Raw genomic sequence first — 22,713 nt, 5'->3', positions numbered from 1 at the left:
AGTAGACAGTCACCGAGGTCTTCCCATGATCCCCATACCTCTTAGCCCTATGAATATGACATGGGCTCCTTCATGGAAGGACTCCTCAGGCTTGCAGAACCTAACCTGGGCAGATTCAGGAATCCAGATTAATAGCTACCTTACGGTGTGGAAGCGACCTGGTGAGTGGTGCTTCCTGGGCTCAGGAAATGTGCCTGTAGGAGTTAGCAATTGTAAAGCCTATTTTAATGGAACCCATTTTGGTGAAAGACGGGGACCTGATTGTACTCTTGTACAAGCTTTACCCCGACCTGGAAAGTCCTGGTATGTTTTCCCTACTAATTTTTGCAGCTTGTTTAATTGGTTGGTATTGAATAAACCTCATGTGTTTACCAGAATAGGTTGCTTTATAGCACCAGATCTATCGCACACTGATTGCACCGCAGTGCTGGAGCATTCAAAAATCATTCGCATACGCTGCATAAAAAACCATTCTATTAATTCTTCAGGTACTGAGTACTCTGTGTGTCAGTGTACTGATAATGCTACTAATAGTTTTCACGGTCTCTCTGCCTGGACTGGATGGTATTACAAACCCCAATATACTGCATCTGTTATATCTAATCCCCTGTTTGGAGTCTATTGGGTGTGTGGAGAAAAGGCTTATTTAAGCTGGCCTGTCTCCTGGAAGAGGTCACGCTCTTTGGCCTGGTTAGAACCCCCTGTCCTATATCGAGATCACCTTCCTTCTGGACGTTTAAGAAATGTGCGAGGTGCCAAAAAGAATGTTGACTGGTCTCAACCCCTTCCCTGAAAAGCGCTTAATGATTGGACAGGTAATCGTTTTCTGGATTGAACACGTGCTATAGTGCAAAGTGTAAACCAAACACAATGCTGAATGTGTATTCATACCCCCACGCACTTTGGTCAAGGTATCCTGTTGTTGGGGGTACCCATCTCTCTCAGGTCATGGGAAAATGTCACGTCTCGGGACAGTGCTTTCACCAGCTTGTCTGTTTCGTGGAACCAGACTTGGTCCATTGATATGGTAGCCCAGGGTTCTTCTGCTTTCTGTGTAACCCCTCTGCCAGGCTGAAACAATAGCAGCAAGGGCCAGGTTCAATACCTAGGGGTCCCTTCCCCACAACGTAATGCAGGCCAGCTCGAGCCCCCACCCAGTGACCTGGGAAAATCTTACACACACCCCTGGGCGCCTCAAGGAGGCAATACTTCCCCTCTCGCAAGCACAGACTCTTGGTGTAGCAGAAAAGGTTTAATTACATAAGATAAACAACAACAAGCATGAAATTTGGAAAATACCTCAACTGGAGTTCATAGGTCAAACTGTGAGCAAAGACCCACCCCAGCAACTTGGGCCGTGTCCTTCTCTCTGGGCCCTTGAGTCCAGCAACCCCCCTAAATCACCCACAGTCCCAAAAGTCCCACCAATTCCCCCACAGGGAGCAAAAGGTTTCTATGCACAGTCTTTGCCTGCCCTGGACCCTCTTCAGGTTTGATCTTGTAGACCGGCAGGTCTCCTAGATTTTCCATCACCAAGTAAGGTATTGCCTTCCATCTGTCAGCTATCTTTTGATGTTTGGGCCAGAACCAAGATTACCCATAGACCTGTGCTTTGGTGTATCCGAGGATGGAGATGGCTATGAAACTCATCAGCAATATGTATCCCGCCTACGAGAAAAGCTGCGGGATGCTTATCACTTAGCGGCATCTGCAGCTCGGAAGAACGCAGACCGCAACAAACATCGATATGATGCTAGGGTACGTCTGCAAGAGCTCCAGGCAGGGGACAGAGTCCTGCTGCGAAATTTGGGTATTGCTGGCAAACACAAGATAGCTGACAGATGGAAGGCAATACCTTACTTGGTGATGGAAAAGCTAGGAGACCTGCCGGTCTACAACCTTTTGCTCCCTGTGGGGGAATTGGTGGGCAGCCCTTATGAGATGGGCCACAACAGGGCAAGTGGGCAGAATGAAGGTGCTGTACCAAAGCCACCTTCCAACATGGACAGGCGTCCCCCTGCAGCTAACCTACCCCTACTCAGCACATCTGAGAGTGAGTCTGAGGAGGAAGACACAACCATGGTGTATCCTGGGATGAAGACAAGATTTCAGTCTCGATCAGCTGAATCAAATGAGAGCACCTCCTCTTCCACCCTAAACCCCATGGCAGAAGTATTTAGGCCTATTCCTGATACCCCTGAGCCACTGGTGGGACCCCCATGTGATGTCACGCCCGGGTTATTGGACAGCGGAGACATACAGGTGGAGGATGTCCTGAGCACCATCAACCCTCCACTGTTAGAACTGGAAATGCAGGGGCCTATGGCAATATCTGAGGGGGACTCACAGGAAACTTCCCCATCCGTTACTCAAGATGTCCCCCCTGCCACAGCAACAGAGATTCTCAATAGGCGAGACAGGGTAATAAGACCAGTGAAACGGTTAACTTATGATGCACCTGGGGTGACTAGTGAGGAGCCAATACATTTAGCACACAGGCTTGTGGAAGCTAAAGTGGGCTATCTGAGGCCGTTTGACGGGGGCCAGTAAGTTGGTACAGTAGGGAATGTGATTTATCGGGACGACAAATTCTCGGCTGGGGGGAGGATGTAAGCAGAGTCAGGATGAGCCCCACCCTGACATCTGGTGGTAAATTATGGGGAGTGCGGAAAGTGTTGCATTGGTATTTCGGTTATTTGCATGGGCACTCCCACCCCACTTAGCATACCGCAAAGCAGCATGGGATGGTTACTGTCACAGCTGTGGGAGCCCCCAATTTCGTTGTTATTGGGGCAGGAGGAATGAAATGTTGTCACCCTGGTTGGGTAAATGGGGAACTACAAAATTGTCTTGTGATGGGGGGTTTCATTGTCAGCTGGATAGCGCTTGCTAGATGGGGCACATGGGTTCCAAAACCCATTGAAAGGAGAGAGGCTGGGGGCCCAGTATCTGTACTTGGTGGTGCAGCTGCATAACCCGGCACTCCTCAGACAAAAGCAGCTTTGTGGGTAATTTTACAAATCACTATTCAAACTTATTCCAGCTCCTCTTGGCACGTCCCTAAAGGATCTGGCTGGTATTGGCTATCTAATCATACAGCTTATAAAACCCTTCCAGCAGGTTGGGGTAACACATATTTACTGGGGCTTTTTTGGTTTTGGGCTTGTTGTAATCTTTGTAATCTTACAATGTTATTTGTGCTTTCAACAAATTATGAGTTTAATGTCCCAAATGTGTAAACCAACTCCTAAAGCTAGGCGTCCTTCCTTTGTAGTATAATTTCAGTTGTGTTCCTCGAGTCCCCTTGGTGGGCCCTCTAGGAACAAAGAGGGGAATTGATGAGTTTGCCTTGATGACCTGTTCTGCTTCGCAATAACACAGCAAGGCCTACTGAAGGAAAAAATTTACTGGCTGGGGTAAACAGGCCAGATTTATGACCTTGCTAGATAAGAGAGTTCTCGCAGGGTCTGGGAAAAATACTTGCAGAAGCTGGTTTGAAGCAACTTGTACCTTTTTGAAGCTTATCAAGAAATAACAGTTGCTCTTTGTTTTTCTCTTCTGTGCTGGGAAAGTATAACTGGGAAGGTGCAGTGATGACGCGACGTAAGTGACGACGCCATGGAGCCGATAATAAAACACAGTTTGAATCTGCAGAGGGCAGTGGCTGGTTCTGTGTGGAGAACAGGCTGGTTCTTTGTTGACGTGTGCATGCATTAATAAAGAACTTGGCATTTGGACTTTGCTGGGTTGTTTGTCTCTTTGCGGGACGGTCCTGGAAAGTCTGGGATAGAGATAACCCAGACACAGAGAAACCATCCAATGGGAAGAAAGGGGTCGAGCGCATCACGAGCTTCCTGGGACTGCAGCCCCCGGCGCAGTTCCTCATTCCGCTCGCACTCAGGCATCAGGCTGGGTGGAGCTCAGCACTGGGGTGTTGGTGGCAGCGCTGAGGGTCCTGCACTGCCCCATTATGGTGTCTGCTCTGACCGTCCTCCTCCTCGGTGAGTGTCAGAGACAGCCAGGGCATGTGTCCTTGGGGGGGGGGGGAATCTGAGACCGGGGGTGTGCCCATGGGAGGGGAGGAGGGTCTGAGCCCAGGGTGTAGGATCCAGTTGATCTGGGATCTGGTCACTAATGAGCTGTCTCCCCTCCAGGCTGCTGGCTGGCCGGGCACAGCGGGGCGTGGGGAGGTGAGTATCAGTCTGTGCAGAGCTGGGTAACGTGAAGGACGGGGGTGGGGATGCATGGGGTGGGAAAGAGGATCTGAGCCCTGAACCTTCCCCAAAACTCAACCCAAACTCCCCCTGGGAGCTCAGACCCGGCCCCGTTCTTCTGTGCCGTCAACGCACCCATGGTGCAGCTAGGAGCCGAGTCTGGCTCCCGGATTCTGGCAAAGCAGCTGGGATTTGAACCATCCACTGGGTTCAAACTTTTGCCCCCACCAGGCTGTGAGGATCGGGGGCGGCACGTGGATTTATTTCAGGTCGTACAAACACTAACAGGGCCCGTCTCTGGGCTCTAGATCCCCCATGGGGTAACCAAAACGTTCTTGGTCAATGCAGCCATGGCGAGAACCCCCCAGATCCGCCCCCACCCCCAGATTCACCCCCCAACAGCTCCTCCCCTGCACTCACAGCCCCCCGTTCCCATGGCCTGGGGAAAGGTGAATCATGTGCAACTCCCACAGTCTGTGGTCACAGACGCTATTTCCAACCCTGGGGTGGGGAGCAGAGCTGCAGGGGGCCCACTGGTGAGGCTCCCTGGCTGGCCTGAGGTGGGGCTGGCGGGGGGGCAGGTGATCTCATGCAGCCGGGTCCTGAGCTACGTCTGGGTGAACCCCCTGCCCCCGAGCCCCATGGGCAGGCAGTGCCAACCCTGGTAGGGGACAGACTCCTAGAGAGGCCGAAAGAGGGATGGAGTGAATTGGGGCGGGAGGGAGGCGGGGGCGGGGGGGTCTCCCCTGTTTAACTCCTGTCTCTTCTTGAAATCAGGGTGAGAATTTCCCAAACCCACGATCTGGGTGAGCCCCAGCAGGGTGCTGGTGCTCGGGGGAGGGTTTGTACCCGGACATGGAGTTCTTTCTGCGTAAAGCCCTGGGCCCAGCAGAGGGGACGCCTGGCCGGGGAGTGGGGATGGAGACATTGGGGGGTTTCCAGCCAGGGGGAGCAGCAGCCACTGGAGATTTGGGGCAGAGGAAGGGGGGATCCCTGCCCCCAGGGGGAGGTGCAGACTAGGAGAATCCTTTCCCAGGCAACACATCAGTTAGGGGATGATGGACGGAGCTGAAGGTTATAAACCTCAGTGTATAGTAGAGACTTGCACAGTCCCCTACAAGTCGGTGGTGGTGCTCTGCCCTCATCCTGGCCCCCATCCTCCCTGCTCTCCCTGCTAGACCCCACTCCCCTCCCAGAGCCAGGGACAGAACCCAGGAGTCCTGGCTCCCAGCCCTCCCAGCAGAGAAGCCAGGGAGTGAATGGACCCTGGAGACTGGCCTGGCCTGTCACCCGCCGGGGAACAGAGCTCTGGGCCCCAGGGGCTGGGGTGGCTCCGTGTCTCATGCTGTGAGCCCAGGGCTGAGGAGAAACTCTGGCCCCTGTGGAAAGGGATCCAGGAGCCCGTCCCCAGGGCCGCCGGGTCTGACCCACCACTGAGGCCGCGTGGTGAGGACAGGCCCCAGGAGTGAGTGACGGGACCTGTGTCTCACGGCCTGTCTGCTTCCCACTGCAGAGCCCAGCTACCCCAAACCCACCATCTCTGGGATCCCCAGCAAGGGGGTTTCATTGGGGGGATCCGTGAGCATCTGGTGTAAGGGGCAGCACCAGGCCATGCAGTTCGTGCTGTATAAAGATGGACGCCATCTCCAAAGTGTGGATGCGGACTCAGAGGCTCTGTTTCTCATCAACAACGTGAGCCGGGAGCACGGCGGGAGCTACAGCTGCTCCTATCGCAGCAGATCGGAGCCGGTCAACGTGTCGGACCCCAGTGACCCCGTGGAGCTGGTGGTGAGAGGTGAGGGGCCCAGCTCAGCGTCCCCGTTCCCAGCCAGACCCTCATGGGGGCTCAGTGCCAATAGGACGCTCAGAGCCAGGCTCTGGCCTGAGCCCTGACCCCGCAGAGGGGACGCCCGGCCGGGGAGCGGGCACAGAGTCACTGTGGGGTTCCCCAGCCAGGGGGGAGCAGCAGCCCCTGGAGACTCGGGGCAGGGAGGCTACTTTAATGCTGCCCCTTGTGCGTAGGAACCGGGAGTCGCTATTTAATCCCGTGATGCCCTCCCCTCTGTTCTCCATCGCTCGCCCCAGGCAGTGCCCCGGCCGGGGCTGAATGAGTCAGAGGCTGCAGGAGAAGCCGTGGCTTGGTGGACACGACGCTGGGCTGGGACCCAGGACATCTGGCCCAGCTCCTGGCGCAGCCACAGACCTTGTGTGATGGGAGCACATCACAGTTTTCAAAAGTGTCCTTCCTTTGGAGGGGTCTCAATCTTGGGGGATCTCAGGCCAAGCGCCCACAAACTGAGACACCCACAGTTAGTGGAGACCTCTGCAAACGTTGACCTCAATAGCGCTGGATCCGTTGTGTCTTCACGGCTGAGGATGTTAGGGAGATTCCCAGAGGTGTGATGGAATAGGGACTGTCTGTGTGCTTGGTAGGCAGAGACAGGTATGCAGCTGTAACATGAGCCTGGCCTGGGGGAGGGGAGGTCTCACCTCTAGCCGGTAGCTAGACAAAGGGAGGGGGGAAGTGGAATCAGTCTTCGGTTGGGAGCTGGGAGGTGGGTTTCAGGGGATCCTAGGCTGGGATCCAAGCACCCTGAACCCCCCAGAAAGGCCAGATTGAGGGGTCCTGGCTCTGAACCCAAGCTGGGCTGTATCCTGTGTTCCTGTTGTTCAATAAACCTTCTGTGTTACTCGCTGGCTGAGAGTCACTGTGAGACCGGGAAGAGGGGTGCAGGGCCGGACTCCCCCACACTCCGTGACACAAGCGCCCACAAACTGAGACACCCACAGTTAGTGGAGACCTCTGCAAACGTTGACCTCAATAGCGCTGGATCCGTTGTGTCTTCACGGCTGAGGATGTTAGGGAGATTCCCAGACCTGAGCTGGCTTTTGTAGGTGACAAATCTGAGGAACTGTCACAGATTGAAGTGTCTCTAGAGGAGGTTTTGGAATTAATTGATAAACTCAACATTAACAAGTCACCGGGACCAGATGGCATTCACCCAAGAGTTCTGAAAGAACTCAAATGTGAAGTTGCGGAACTATTAACCAAGGTTTGTAACCTGTCCTTTAAATCGGCTTCGGTACCCAATGACTGGAAGTTAGCTAATGTAACGCCAATATTTAAAAAGGGCTCTAGGGGTGATCCCGGCAATTACAGACCGGTAAGTCTAACGTCGGTACCGGGCAAATTAGTTGAAACAATAGTAAAGAATAAAATTGTCAGACACATAGAACAACATAAACTCTTGAGCAATAGTCAACATGGTTTCTGTAAAGGGAAATCGTGTCTTACTAATCTATTAGAATTCTTTGAAGGGGTCAACAAACATGTGGACAAGGGGGATCCGGTGGACATAGTGTACTTAGATTTCCAGAAAGCCTTTGACAAGGTCCTTCACCAAAGGCTCTTATGTAAATTAAGCTGTCATGGGATAAAAGGAAAGGTCCTTTCATGGATTGAGAACTGGTTAAAGGACAGGGAACAAAGGGTAGGAATTAATGGTAAATTCTCAGAATGGAGAGGGTAACTAGCGGTGGTCCCCAAGGGTCAGTCCTAGGACCAATCCTATTCAATTTATTCATAAATGATCTGGAGAAAGGGGTAAACAGTGAGGTGGCAAAGTTTGCAGATGACACTAAACTACTCAAGATAGTTAAGACCAAAGCAGATTGTGAAGAACTTCAAAAGATCTCACAAAACTAAGTGATTGGGCAACAAAATGGCAAATGAAATTTAATGTGGATAAATGTAAAGTAATGCACATTGGAAAAATAACCCCAACTATACATACAACATGATGGGGGCTAATTTAGCTACAACGAGTCAGGAAAAGATCTTGGAGTTATCGTGGATAGTTCTCTGAAGATGTCACGCAGTGTGCAGAGGCGGTCAAAAAGCAAACAGGATGTTAGGAATCATTAAAAGGGGATAGAGAATAAGACTGAGAATATATTATTGCCCTTATATAAATCCATGGTACGCCCACATCTCGAATACTGTGTACAGATGTGGTCTCCTCACCTCAAAAAAGATATTCTAGCACTAGAAAAGGTTCAGAAAAGAGCAACTAAAATGATTAGGGGTTTAGAGAGGGTCCCATATGAGGAAAGATTAAAGAGGCTAGGACTCTTCAGTTTGGAAAAGAGGAGACTAAGGGGGGACATGATAGAGGTATATAAAATCATGAGTGATGTTGAGAAAGTGGATAAGGAATAGTTATTTACTTATTCCCATAATACAAGAACTAGGGGTCACCAAATGAAATTAATAGGCAGCAGGTTTAAAACAAATAAAAGGAAGTTCTTCTTCACGCAGCGCACAGTCAACTTGTGGAACTCCTTACCTGAGGAGGTTGTGAAGGCTAGGACTATAACAATGTTTAAAAGGGGACTGGATAAATTCATGGTGGCTAAGTCCATAAATGGCTATTAGCCAGGATGGGTAAGAATGGTGTCCCTAGCCTCTGTTCGTCAGAGGATGGAGATGGATGGCAGGAGAGAGATCACTTGATCATTGCCTGTCAGGTTCACTCCCTCAGGGGCACCTGGCATTGGCCACTGTCGGTAGACAGATACTGGGCTGGATGGACCTTTGGTCTGACCCGGTACGGCCTTTCTTATGTTCTTATGTGTCAGGGGAGCATGTAGGGCCCAGTCTTGATCAGGGCCCCATTGTGCCAGGCGCTGCATAAACACAGAGTAAAGTTACAATCCCTGTCCCTGGGAGCTCACTGACTCTGTTTGTGCCTCAGTTTCCTCCTGTGTAGAATGGGGATAATGACACCTCCCTACCTTCCAGGGGGCTGACTTCTGTGGGGCTCAGGCCCTGCCAGAGGCCAGCCTGTGAGTCGCTCTATGCAGGGCAGAGGATGAGGCAGGGGCCACACACGGCGTATGAGGATCCCAAAACTAGGGAGCTGTAACTCGGTGTCTGTGGGGCTGGGAGCCCAGCTCGCAGGGCCGGGATCAGGGCCGTCCTTAGGATTTCTGGTGCCCTAGGCGAGATTATTAAACTGGTGCCCCTTTGCCTGATCTGCTCTTAGCAACACAAATATAAGCATACAGTATTGGAAAACTTGCCACATTCACGTTATTAAAACCAGTTTAACTTAATGAAGCACACTGTAATGCTGATGCACTAGCACTAAAGAAGTAGCACTATAGAAAAAATTCTGATTTGACAGAATGATGCAAATAATATAATTTTTTTAATTTGTCAAAATTTTATTGGAAATTTATACGAAGAGGTATTGAAACAAAGATTTGTTTTTAATTAAAAGCAATCTTTCTGGCTTTTTTGGCTGCAAAATCAGTTTAATAAGCTGGGTTTCCAAACAGTGGGAAAATATAACCCTAGTTTTACTGCTAGGTAAAGCACAAAGTGACCAAAATGAAGTCAGCACAGAATCATCTCATCTAGATTAAGGTAGCACAGAAATGTTACAGAAGTCCTATTGTACCTTATTTTTGTTTGGAAAGACATTAGCAATAGCAGCACATTCACATGATAAAATACATGATAAATCACTGCCTCTAAAGTTCCAACAAAAACTGACATTTTCACAGCTCTAGCATGATCTGCTGTACAGATTCTTCACAAGGAAGTGTCCCTGGCCTTTTTAACTCATATTAACTATGTATTTACTTTATGAAAGGTGGACAAAACATTGTGAAAACGTAAAACATTGGCTGCCCAACTTCTGGGCTGGCAAAAGCTATACTGACTCACAGGAAAAAAAAAAAAAGGCAGGAGAATCTTAGTACAACATATGGTCAGTCTATACCAGGGGTCGGCAACCTTTCAGAAGTGGTGTGCCAAGTTCACTGTAGTTTAAGGTTTCTCGTGCCAGTAATACATTTTAACGTTTGTAGAAGGTCTCTCTCTCTGTGTCTATATTATATAAATAAACTATTGTTATTATCTGACGTCCTGCTCAGGCCACTGCCAGCTGAGTAAATGAAACCCCAGACCGGTAGTGGGCAGAGCGGGACTGGTGGCTGGAACCCTAGACAAGGATCCCAGGCCCTGCTCAGCCCGCTGCTGGTCTGGGGTTCTGACCACCAACTCCTGCCAGCCAGGATCCCAGCCGCCAACCCCCCTCAGCCCGCTACCAGCCTGGGATTCTGCTCACCCAGGCTGGCAGGAGGCAGAGTGGGGCCGGCAGCTGGGCTCCTGACTGGCAAGGGGCCGGCAGCCGGAACCCCGGAGTAGCAGTAGGCTGAGTGCTGCCGGCACCCCAGACTGGCAGCAGACTGAGCCACTCAACCCCCCACCGGCCCTGCTCAGCCCGCCACCAGCCCACTCAGCCCGCTGCCGGCTGAATGAATGGAACCCCAGGCTGACAGCAGGTTGAGTGGTTCAGCGGCCTGCTCAGCCCGCTGCCAGCCTGGGGTTCCTTGGGGGTCCCCAGGCCAGCAGCAGGTGCTGAGTGGGGCCGACGGCCGGTATCCCAGCTGGCAATAGGGCAGCAGCCGGAACCCCAGAGCACTGATGGGCTGAGCCGCTCAGCCTGCCGCTGTGTACCATCAAAAATCAGCTCACCTGCCACCTTTGGCATGTGTGCTGTAGGTTGCCGACCCCTGCTCTATACACTAGTAAGGAGATGAGCACATTACAGTTGTTGGAGGGCTCTTATCTGGAGTAACAGGCTATAGGAAAGTCAGTCGACATTTTTTGTTTCTCTGATGAAAACTGGCCCACTCCCTGCCTCAAACCAAACCTGTCACTAATAATTGTCAACAACTTAATTTTCTGTTTTTGGCTAAGATATTGATTTTTTTTTAAAAAAAATATTGAAATTGGATTCAGGATTGTTAGCAAGAATTTTTGGCAAACAAAGTTGTTAAATGACAATCTAAATGGCAACACAGTACTGCTTTCATGCTTGGCTCACCCCCCAACCTGCTGGTCCAACAGCTGCAGTAGACCCCAAAATCCACCTCTTGGGGTGCAGAGTGGCAACAGCAGCAGCAAACCCTCAGGTCCAATCACACGCCAATGGGCACCACCACCAGCCTTACGGACCATGGTGAAGTTAGCACAGCATCTGATCTCAGGGACAGGTCATCCATGGAGCCACAGCAGCTCATCCTGCCCTGTGCAGCTCCCCCCGGATGAGGTGGATCGCTGGCAGCTGCCAGCCCGGGGGAGAGGCGCTCCCCAGCTAGGGGGCCCAGATCCAGATGTCCTGATTTTATAGGGCCAGTCCCGATATTTGGGGCTTTGTCTTATATATGCACCAATTACCCCCACCTAGAGTGACCAGACAGCAAGTGTGAAAAATCAGGATGGGGGGGGGGGAAGGAGCCTATATAAGAAAAGGACCCCAAAATTGGGACTGGCCCTATAAAATAGGGATATCTGCTCACCCTACCCCAACCCCCTGTCCTGATTTTTCACACATCTGGCTAACCCCAGCCCAGCCCTGTGTGGCATTCCAATCCTGGCCGAGGAAGTGAGTTACTTTCACTTTCACTCCTCAGCAGGCAGGCAGCCAGCCTCCTCCCCCCACCTACCCCCCAGCACCTCACCCAACCCAGCCCTGACGGAGGGGAGGGAGGAGAGAGAGAGGGATGCTCCGTGGGGGGAGGGAGAAAGGAGGGGGTGCTCCATGGGGCAGGGGGGGAGAAGAATGGATGTTATGGGGGACAACAAAGGATACTGGTTCCAGAGCCGCAGAGCCTGCCTCACCTCACCTCAGCCAGGGGGAAAGAGTCACACTCACAGGTGAGCTCCTTCCCCAACCCCTACCCCCTCCTCTTCCCAGAGACCCCAGCAGCCAATCCCCTCCCTCAGACTGTGCTGCGTTCGGCTCTCTCTAGGACCCAGCAGCCTGATCTTACATGCTCCACTGCTTCCCATCTGTCCAGGCTCCCAGCAGAGCGGTGCCCCCAGACCTAGTGGTGCCCTAGGCGGCTGCCTATTCTGCCTATGCCTAAGGACGGCCCTGGCCGGGATTCTGGGTGGGGGGAACTCTGGGATCTGGGAGAGAATCTCTGCCCGGGGACCCCTGGATCTGCATGTGGTTGGGGCCAGCTGGGGCTGGGTGGGTGCCCGGGTCTGGCTCTCACAGCCTGTCTCCTGTGCGCAGATCCCAGCTTACCCAGACCCTCCATCTCCCTGAGCCCCACTGGGGTCACCGCCCCAGGGGCAGACGTCACCATCCGGTGTCAGGGGCAGCACCGGGACGTGAGGTTCTTCTTGCACAAGGCTGGAGACCTGAACCCGCAGCAACACATGGACCCTGCTGGGGCCGGGGCCGAGTTCCACATCCCCAGCGTGGGCCGGCAGCACGGAGGGAACTACAGCTGCAGCTACCAGCCCCGATCAGAGCCCTTCATCTCCTCAGAGCCCAGTGACCCCGTGCAGCTGGTGGTAGCAGGTAAGGGGCCCGGCTCAGTGTCCCATCTCCCAGCCAGGCCAACAAGGGGTCTCTGCACTGATGGGACGCTCAGAACCAGGGTCTGCCCTGGGCTTGACAGAGGGGACATAGTGTCATGGATCTGGGATGGAGTCACTTGGGAGTTCCCCAGCCAGGGGGGAGCAGCAGCTCCTGGAGGTTCAGGGCTGAGGGAGGGGGGATCCCTGTCCCCAGGGGGAGCTGCAGAGCAGGGGCCTTTCCCAGGGGATGCTCCCCCGGCTGCCCCCGCACTGGGGACGCACAGAGGAGTCAGGGCCCAGGCATAGGCGCCAACTCCTGGTGCTCCGGGGCTGGAGCACTCAGGGGGAAAAATTGGTGGGTGCTCTGCACCCACCAACAGCCACGGTCCCCTCCCCACCTCCGCCCCTGAGTGCGCCACGTCCCTGCTTCTCCACCTACCTCCCAGCGCTTGCTGCTGCAAAACAGCTGTTTCACGGCGTAACAAGCTCTGGGAGGAAGGGGCAGGAGTGTTGTCACAGACTCACAGATCGTGCCCACTCGTGGCCCCATGCGGTCCATGGGGGGTGCCCCTTTCAGAGCGACAGCCCTTCTCGGGGGTCCGCTCTCTCTCGGGGTCAGGCCTCTCCACCTCCTGGAGCCGCACCTCTCTGAGCCTTAGCACGTCTGTCTCTGCCGTGCCCTCCCCAGGGAGTCCACTCGCTCTGGACCCCCCAGGCCTCCTCACCCCCAAAGGGGTTGATGCCCCCTGTTCTCTAGCCCAGAGCGACTCTCAGCCAGCGTAACACAGGAGGGTTTATTGAGAGTTGAACCCAGTACAGGAAACTCTCAGGGCCTCAGGCCTGGCCTCCCTCAGCCCAGCATATCCCAGTCTCCCCTGCATCCAGGTGGGCTCTGCCTGCTCCCCTTCTCCAGCCAAAGCCCCCCAGCTTCCCGGCTGCGCATCTGAGATCACCGGTCCCCAAGCCCCCCCCCCTCTGTCCATTGTCTTCTCTCCAGGGAAACAGGGTCATAACCAGGGTGGCCTGGGTCTCCTCTCCTTTCAGCCCCCCTCTGGCCCCTCCAGCTGGAACCGGCTGGTCAGGTCACGGGGGTCCTCTCCCCGCAGCCCATTGTCCTCCCACTGGCCAGAACCGGCTGTGACTCCTGAGCTGGGTCACCAGGTCCCCAGTCGCTGGGGTCTCCATCTTCCAGGCCATCGGCCGGGGTCCCAAGTTCCCTCTCTGGTCCTCAGTACCAACAAACTCCCTCTCCCCTCATCTCGTTAAACCAGTAACACCCGGGGGCACTGAGTCTCCCTCCCTCTGCATGCAACCCCTGGAAAACACAGAAAAAACAAGAAACATCCCCCACTTCGTCACAAGTGGGAACTCGGCGCGCTCAGGGGAGCAGGTGGGGATTTGGGGAAGGGGTTGGACTAGGGGAAGGGAGGGGGTGGAGTTGTGGTGTTGACTTTGGGGGAGGAGTTGGAATGGGGCGGGAGGGGGTGAGGCGGGGTGGAGTCGGGGTGGGGCCAGGGGCAGACGGTGATCGAGCACCCACGGGCGCCTCCAGGGGATCCTCCCCGGACTGACAGTAGCGACCGATGCTGAGTCACGGGCCGAGGTGGATTAAGGTTTCCTGGGACCCTGGGCCAGAGCAAGGGGGATCCCTCCCCCCCTTCCACCCGCATCCCTCTGCTGTTCTGTCTCCTCGGCCTGCGGCCCTGCACACAGCCCCGCCCCTTTCTGCCCCTTCCCTGGGGCCCCGCCCCTATTCCACCCACGGCCCCGCCCCTATTCCACCCACGGCCCCACCCCATTCTGTCCCCAAACTGCAGCCCTGCAACCCCTTCGCTACTTTCTGCCCCACTGTGACCCCAGACCGGAGAAGCTCTGTCCCACGCCCTGGCCCCGGGGCGCAGCGGGGATTGAGAGTCCCCCAGCCCTGAGGCAGCGGCAGATAGCGAGAGTCCTCCCATCCCGGGGCTGCAGGGGAGGTCCCGGTGCTAAGGCTTCCCCTGCCCCCCCGCCCCCCGTGCTTCTGCGGGTCAGGGTGCTGGGGCTTCTCCTGTCCTGTTCTCCCAGCGGCAGGGGCTCTGGGGCCCCCCAGTGTGGGGCGAACTCCGAGTCGGTGTTTCAGCCCCTCTCCCCACCTCAACAGACGCTGGTTCTATTCCCGCAACGGGAACCGACCCGACCCAGCCTGGAGCGGCGCCAGCTCCCACCCGCCTGGACAGCACGGGGCCAGGTACCGGGGCCGGGGGGGGGGGGAAATCTACTGAGTCACAGATTATGGGGCAGCTTCCCCCAGTGGTTGCCCAGAGAGAGGGATGGAGGCTGTTCTCAGGGGCAGTGACTCCCCCCTCCCCGCACCAATGGATTTGGGAGGGGAGCGAAGCCTCCTGCTCCGACACGAACCCGCTGCTAACAGAGCAGCCGGAGGCTTCCTCTGGGGGCAGCTGGGCCCATCAGTGGGTGCCCTGGAGCTCCCTGCGAAGCAGCCGGCAGCAGCCAGCCTGGGAGGCGGGATACCGGGCTAGATGGGCCCATTGGCCTGAGCCGGTGTGGCCATGAGGAAGGGGGTGAAATGCCTTAGAATTGACCGCCAGGCTGCATCAGACAGCGCCCCCTAGTGCCGTGCTGGGGCAATGGGGCCAGCCCTGACCGATGGGGAGAGCGACCCCTACTGAGCCCCCCATGCCCTGCAGCCCAGTGGCCCCTAGTGCTACAAATCTCCCAAACCTTGCTGGCTCTGACCCCACTTGATGCCCTGGGGCCCCAAACATCCTCCCCATAGAATTTTCTGCTGCCTGCGCCCTGCAGTGTCCCAGCCTCTTGGGCGCCGCCTGGGGTGGGAGGGGCTGGGGGGAGGGGAACAGACCAGCCGCCCCCGGCACTCACGGCTGCTGCTGTTTCCCAGCAGGATCGGGACCTCTGACTTGGGCCATCATCGCCGGGATGAGCGTAGCAGCCGCCGGCCTCCTCCTGCTTCTCTTCCTCGTGGCCTTCGTCTGTTTCAGAAAAATCCAAGCCAGTGAGTGCCCCGTCCAGCGAGGGAAGGGTTAAACCTGCCGCTAAGCAGGGCCGGATGGGGTCAGGGCTGGGATGGGGGACTGTGCCAGGAAAGCCAAGGGAGGGCAGAGGGCGGGGGGGGGGGAACTCAGCAGGGTCTGCTGCCTGAGTAATCCCTGTACACACACAGCTGTTCCACCCCAGAGGAGCCGCATCTCAGCACCAGCTGAAGGGTTCCTGTATAAAGAGCCATCAGCACTGGGCCTCTCCGGTACATGGGGTGCCAGGGGAGCCAACCTATGGATCAGATTTGTTATAACGAGTCACGAATGAGGGAGGACTGGGGACAGGAAAAGCCCCCCAAGTTAATCTCCCCCTCAGCCCGGTACATGCTACGGTGTTGTGCTGCCCTCCATCCCTGCTGCCCTGGGAGGGGTGAGGGGGATAGCCGGCCGGGTGCTGGGACCAGAGGATCCCGATCGGCTTATGGGGGATTCTGGTTTGTGTCCCTCTGCAGGAAGAGGAGCCACACCGAGACTAAGCAGGTAGGAACCCGGCTCCTCCCACTCCCGATAGACCTGCCTGGGTCACAGGGCTCCTGGGTTCTGTCCCCAGCTTGGGGAGCAGAGTGGGGTCTAGGGGTTAGAGCGGGGTGGGGGTGGGGTCTGGTGGTTGGGGCAGGTGGCTTAGGGAACTGGGTTCACGGTGAGGCAGGGGGGGGGGGGCTCTCTGGGTGTGCTGAGGAATCTCCCCCGCAGGTGGGGGGATATGACATTTACAAGGGAATTTTCTCTTTTAGCACCAGCCCTATGCGGGCATTAAAGGCGCCAGCTCAGCAAGACACCATCTGTGAGTAACACACCCAAGGGGTTACCAGGGTGGGGCAGGACCCCTGGAGAGGGGCTTGTGGGGGCTTCACCCACATGGGGCGGGGCCTGATTTACAGCTGCTGCTGGGCGGGACTAAGGAGAGGGCCCCAGAGGTAGCCGGTGTCAGCTGAGAGTGTTGGACTCCCAGGAGCTCCCTGGGGCCACCCTCCCTTCCCGCTCTAGTTCCCCATCCACTCCTGGCTCCCAGCCCCCTGCTCTAACCACTAGACCCTACTCCCCTCCCGAGCCAGGGCGAGAACACAGGAGTTCTGACTCCCAGCCCCCGCCCCTGCTGTAACCCCCAGACATCTCTGTGCCTCAGTTTTCCTCTCCGTAACACGGGGCTAATGACCCTGGCCCATGCTGTGGGGTGGAGGAGGGGGGGCTGTGCCGGGCTCTGACCCCTCTGGCTGGATGGGGGGGTCGGAGCTGGGTGTGGGGTTCTGCTCTGGGCTGGCCGGGGGTGCAGCTCAGCGGGTGTCTCTGTTCCACAGACACCTCCATCGACAAAGGGAAAGAGACGCAGACCCCGGTAAGTGTCCCCTGTTCCCCCATGGGGCCTGACCCCCAACCCTGACCCACATGGACCCCAGCAGCCCCTCACACCTCCCCCCCACACCTTTTCTGCATGCTCACTGGTTTGGGGTGGGGGTTGGGTTGTTGGGAAGTGGGGTGGGCTTATGGGATCACCAGCTGTGTGTGTGTGTGTGTGTGTGTGTGTGTGTGTGTGTGTGTGTGTGTGTGTGTGTGTGTGTGTGTGTGTGTGTGTTGGGGTGCTGGTGGATTCACACACACACACACACACCTCAGTGACTCTCTCCCATCCCAGCCCCAGGAGCCCAACCCCAATGCTGACAGACTCACCTACGCCGAGCTGGACGGCCGGGCGCTGCAGGGCAAGTGGGGGGGCCTGGTCCCTGCTCCCGAGCCCGCCCAGCCCAGCCTGTACGCCGCGATCAACGTGAGCCGGGGGGTCCCACAGTGAGAGCCCCCCGCAGCCATGGGGCTCCGGCCCCCAGGGAGTGACAGACTCACCCCCTGCAGCACCAGCCCTGAGAACTCTGCTTCTAGGGAAGATTTAGGGGGGATGCTGCCCTCCCCCCATGCCAGCCCCATCCCATTGAGCTGCTGTTCCCCTGCCCTGCCCAGACCCAGATGTGGGGGCTGGTGTGGGGGGCTCAGCACCGGGAGGGGGAGGGGATGCGCCAAGGTGGCTGTTTATATAATTTTGCTTCCTGTTAGTCTCCAGATTTGTAATAAACACAGAACCACAAACCAGCCCAACCTGGGCACCCCACAGCCCCCCTGTGCCCGTGCCTGGGGGTGCATCGGCTGGTTATACAGGGACCCCTCACCCGGCGCTGGGTTGCAGCTCCTCTGGGGAGGGGCATCAGTTGTCAGGTCACCGGAGTTCTCAGCCTGACTCCGGGCGAAGCTGCAGCAGGGTCTGGTGCCCGTGACCAGTTGGCGCCGGCTGTTTACAGCCCCTCCATGGGGTCGTCCCTTCCCCGCTGTGCTGGGGGCTCCATCGCCGTGAGCCGGGGTGGGGGGGGAGGGGCTGAGGGGAAGTGATCCCTGGGCAGGGCCCGTACAGGAGATTGGGGGGGGGGCATCACCCTCTGACCCCGATGTTCCCCTCCTCGGGACTTCAGGCACAGGGTGAGCCCCACAGCTAACCCCCCCTTGGAACTTCCCCGCAAGGGCCCCAGGGGCGACATGGAATCATCACTTGCTGGGAGCGGTGCAGGGGCTAGGACACAGAGCAGGGCAGTTCTGAATCCCCCCTGCAGGGGGTGGGGGGCAGTTTTCCATTTAACAAGGCTTTGTTACCGTTCAGTGATGAGCAGAGAAAGAGTCCCCTCAGCTCCACCATCATGGCTCCGGCATGAGATGCTCCCCACCCCCGGCCCCTGCAGCCTCCGGACCTACAGATCAGCCTGCAGAGACACCACTGACCCACATCCGCCTGGGTGCTCAGACATCGGCTGGCTCCCTGTTGCCTCAGTTTCCCTTAACTCCTGCTTAAAGAGCCCCCCTAAGTCTGCTAGTCCCCACAAGTGACACCCTGTACCTCAGGGGGAACACCCTTCACCCCCATGTTCATCCTTATAATATGATGATAATAATAATATGCAAAGTTTGTCATCTCGGGCATCTTCAGAAGGCTCATGATGCACCGAGCATGGTTGTCATAGTGATGTTATAGGTTGTAATGTCACGTATGTAGTTATGAGGCTGAAAATGTGTCGTCATGGCTTAAAACAAGCCCAGGCAAAGCTCCCCAAGAGCAGAGGGGCAGTTCACACCTCATCAGGGCACGTGTGGGACAAACCCAGCCCAGCCTCACAGGGACAAAGGACACTGGCCGAGGCAACAAAGGATCTGTTGGACTCTCGGGTGAGTCACCCCCCTTCCCTTGGTCAGTTTGGGACTGCGATGAGGTAACGCTCACCTGATTCTGAAGCGGGGGCACAGCCAAGAGGGAAGAAGGAGAGACGTTTGCCAGGCTCTCTCTCGTCCACCTCCATCTACAGACACCACCACCCAGCGACTGAAGCGCTGATCGAAGGGGAGAGCCTGGGGAAGGGCACCCAGCCAGCCTGGGGTGAGAAACATCTAAGTTTGTACGGGCACTAACAGTATTAAGATGAGCTCAGAATGCGTTTTGCTTTTATTTCATTTGACCAAATCCGACTTGTTGTGTTTTGGTTTATAATCACTGAAAATCCATCTATTGTAGTTAATAAATGTGTTTGTTTGTTCTACCTGACGCAGTGTGTTTGGTTTGAAGCATGTCAGAGACTCCCCTTGGGATAACAGCCTGGTAGATACCAAGTATCAGAGGGGTGGCCGTGTTAGTCTGGATCTGTAAAAGCAACAAAGAATCCTGTGGCACCTTATAGACTAACAGACGTTTTGCAGCATGAGCTTTCGTGGGTGAATACCCACTTCTTCGGATGCAAGTGGTGGAAATTTCCAGGGGCAGGTTTATATATGCAACCAAGAAGCAAGCTAGAGATAACGAGGTTAGTTCAATCAGGGAGGATGAGGCCCTGTTCTAGCAGTTGAGGTGTGAAAACCAAGGGAGGAGAAACTGGTTCTGTAGTTGGCAAGCCATTCGCAGTCTTTGTTTAATCCTGAGCTGATGGTGTCAAATTTGCAGATGAACTGGAGCTCAGCAGTTTCTCTTTGAAGTCTGGTCCTGAAGTTTTTTTGCTGCATATTCTCACCAGTGACTGCACACCGCACCATAGTAACTCTAGCTCAGGAACCAACCCATGCAACAAACCTCGATGCCAACTCTGCCCACATATCTACACTAGCAACACCATCACAGGACCTAACCAGATCAGCCACACCATCACCGGCTCATTCACCTGCACGTCCACCAATGTAATATATGCCATCATATGCCAGCAATGCCCCTCTGCTATGTACATCGGCCAAACTGGACAGTCTCTAAGGAAAAGGATAAATGGACACAAATCAGATATTAGGAATGGCAATATACAAAAACCTGTAGGAGAACACTTCAACCTCCCTGGCCACACAATAGCAGATCTTAAGGTGGCCATCCTGCAGCAAAAAAACTTCAGGACCAGACTTCAAAGAGAAACTGCTGAGCTCCAGTTCATCTGCAAATTTGACACCATCAGCTCAGGATTAAACAAAGACTGTGAATGGCTTGCCAACTACAGAACCAGTTTCTCCTCTCTTGGTTTTCACTCTACTGCTAGAACAGGGCCTCATCCTCCCTGATTGAACTAACCTCGTTATCTCTAGCTTGCTTCTTGCTTGCATATATAAACCTGCCCCTGGAAATTTCCACCACTTGCATCCGAAGAAGTGGGTATTCACCCACGAAAGCTCATGCTGCAAAACGTCTGTTAGTCTATAAGGTGCCACAGGATTCTTTGTTGCTTTGGTAGATACCAATTTCTTTGTTAAATTGACAAACTCATAAACTCCCCCTCTCCAGCCCAGAGCCCCCCTGCGTCCCAGCTGGGCATCTCATATCACCTCCCCCAGGCCCTGCCTCTGTCCATTGTCTTCTCTCCAGGTAAACAGGGTCACCTGGGCCTCCTCTCCCCTCTTCTGTCCTCTGGCCCCTCTGGCTGGAACCGGCTCCTCTCTTCGCAGCCCATTGTCCTCCCACTGGCCAGAACCGGCTGTGACTCCTGAGCTGGGTCCTCTGGTCCTCAGGTCAGCAGTCGCTGAAGTCTCCATCCTCCGAGAGAGTTCTTCCCTTTTTCAACTGTTGAGTCTTTCACTGTTGCACCACATGCGTCTAGCCAGTCAGCTGAGTTTCTTGCAGAAAGATAGTGAGCATTTGCTGGTCGACCACTGTTCAAGTTCAGGATGAACAAGTGACAGTGCACTTAACATTGGCCTCCAGTTTGTAGTGTGTGGCATCGCTTGCTTAAATAGAAAGCAGGATGCCACAGTCACGTTTGTTTACACGAACTGTGTTGCATCTCCAGCATTCTTAACAGCCTCAGTAAGTACTTCTAAAATTGCCTTTGACAGTGATTGCCTTATAAGGCTTTCTGCATGTTGGTGCAGTCCAGAGGCCTGGTGTTTTGCAGCCTTTTCGCATAGTTTGTCAGCACTGGCTTTGCTGATCGGTCTGGCAAACCAAGCTCCTCCACTTTTACCAGTTACAGCACTGGGAAGCTTTCCTTCTTCGTAAGCTTCTTTGCAAGAGGTGCACCAGTAGCCATCTTTTGTAACGTCAGTAAATGGGAACACTTTGACCAACAGACCTCGGGAACGGCCTTTAGGTTTTGGAGACACTTCAGTAGGTAGCTGTATTTGTCCTTGGGCTGGTTGGCTGTAGATACACCACTTGAACCTTCAGATGACATGTTGATATATTCTTGGTTCTTGGTGTGTTCTTCACCGTGGTTGGTTTTTGAGGCCTTTGAGTGGAAAAATTGTTGCTTTTTTTTTTGTCTTTTCATTTTCACTTTGACCTGCAACATATAAAAGAGATATGAATAAATTAAATATTTTCTTAGGAGAATTCAAATTTTACATAAGGATAATGCAAATTACACCTAATCACATAACAGTTCTAGATTTCTAAAACAAATATAAATTAAAAAAAAAACGATTTAAGCTGACTTTTGAAAAGTAAGCCACCACGGGATAAGAGGGAAGGTTTTCTCATGGATCAGTAACTGGTTAAAAGATGGGAAACAAAGGGTAGGAATAAATTATCAGTTTTCAGAATGGAGAGAGATAAATAGTGGTATCCCTCAGGGGTCGGTACTGGGATCAATACTGTTCAGTATATTCATAAGTGATCTAGAAAAAGGGGTAAATAGCGAGGTGGCAAAATTTGCAGATGATACAAAACAATTCAAAGTAGTTAAGTCCAAAACTGACTGCGAAGAGTTACAAAAGGATCTCACCAAACTGGGTGACTGGGCAACAAAACAGCAGATGAAATTCAGTGCTGATCAGTGCAAAGTAATGCACATTGGAAAGCATCATCTCAACTCTACATACAAAATGATGGGCTCTAAATTAGCTGTTACCACTCAAAAAAGCAGGGGCGGCTCTAGACATTTCACCGCCCCAAGCAGGGCGGCATGCCGCTGGGGGCACTCTGCTGGTCGCCGGGAGAGCGGCAGGCGGCTCCGGGGGTCCGCTGGTCCCGCAGCTTTGGTGGACCACCGGAGCCACCCTGGGACCAGCGGACCTTCCGCAGGCACGCCTACGGGAGGTCCACCAGAGCCACCTGCCGCCCTCCCGGCGACCGGCAGAGTGCCCCCCGCGGCATGCCGCCCCAAGCACGCACTTGGCGTGCTGGGGCCTGGAGCCGCCCCTGCAAGAAAGAGATCACGGAGTCATTATGGATGGTTCTCTGACGTGATGGTTCACATCCACTCAGTGTGCACCGGCAGTGAAAAAGCGGAACCGAAGGTTAAGAACCATTAAGAAAGGGACAGATAACAGGACAGAAATTATCATAGAGCCGCTATATAAATCCATGGTTCACCCACCTCTTGAAAACTGCTCGCAGACCCGGTCACCCCATCCCAAAAAGGATATTTTGGAATTGGAAAAGGTACAGAGATGGGCAACTAAAATGATTAGGGGTATGAAACAGGAGGAGAGATTAAAATGACTGGGACGACTAAGGGGGGATAGGATAGAGGTCTATAAAATCGTGACTGGTGTGAAGAAAGGGAATAAGGAAGTGTTATTTACTCCTTCACATAACACAAGAACTAGTGGTCATGCAAGGAAA

The 22,713-nt window shown here is 54.5% G+C and overlaps 1 protein-coding gene across 1 annotated transcript; it reads left to right on the top strand.

Annotated features, from left to right (window-relative positions):
• The first annotated feature begins 3,315 nt into the window (after positions 1 to 3,315).
• Positions 3,316 to 16,129, top strand: LOC120388449 (leukocyte immunoglobulin-like receptor subfamily A member 6). Its single transcript, XM_039510270.1, has 4 exons — positions 3,316 to 4,001; positions 4,155 to 4,190; positions 5,728 to 6,002; positions 16,106 to 16,129. Exons 1-4 carry the CDS (start codon positions 3,971 to 3,973, stop codon positions 16,127 to 16,129), a joined length of 366 nt encoding a protein of 121 aa, XP_039366204.1. The 5' UTR covers positions 3,316 to 3,970.
• The last annotated feature ends 6,584 nt before the right edge of the window (positions 16,130 to 22,713 follow it).

The sequence above is a fragment of the Mauremys reevesii genome, linkage group 22, assembly GCF_016161935.1.
Source record: "Mauremys reevesii isolate NIE-2019 linkage group 22, ASM1616193v1, whole genome shotgun sequence".
Lineage (NCBI taxonomy): Eukaryota > Metazoa > Chordata > Testudines > Geoemydidae > Mauremys > Mauremys reevesii.
The sequence above is the reverse complement of the archived record's forward strand: the minus strand, read 5'-3'. Positions and strand labels throughout refer to the sequence as shown.

Coding starts and splice junctions, on each gene's coding strand:
- LOC120388449 (XM_039510270.1), top strand. CDS start 3,971: ATGGTGTCTGCTCTGACCGTCCTCCTCCTCG. Junction 4,191..5,727: donor GCACAGCGGGGCGTGGGGAG/GTGAGTATCAGT, acceptor TTCCCACTGCAG/AGCCCAGCTACCCCAAACCC. Junction 6,003..16,105: donor GTGACCCCGTGGAGCTGGTG/GTGAGAGGTGAG, acceptor GTCCCTCTGCAG/GAAGAGGAGCCACACCGAGA.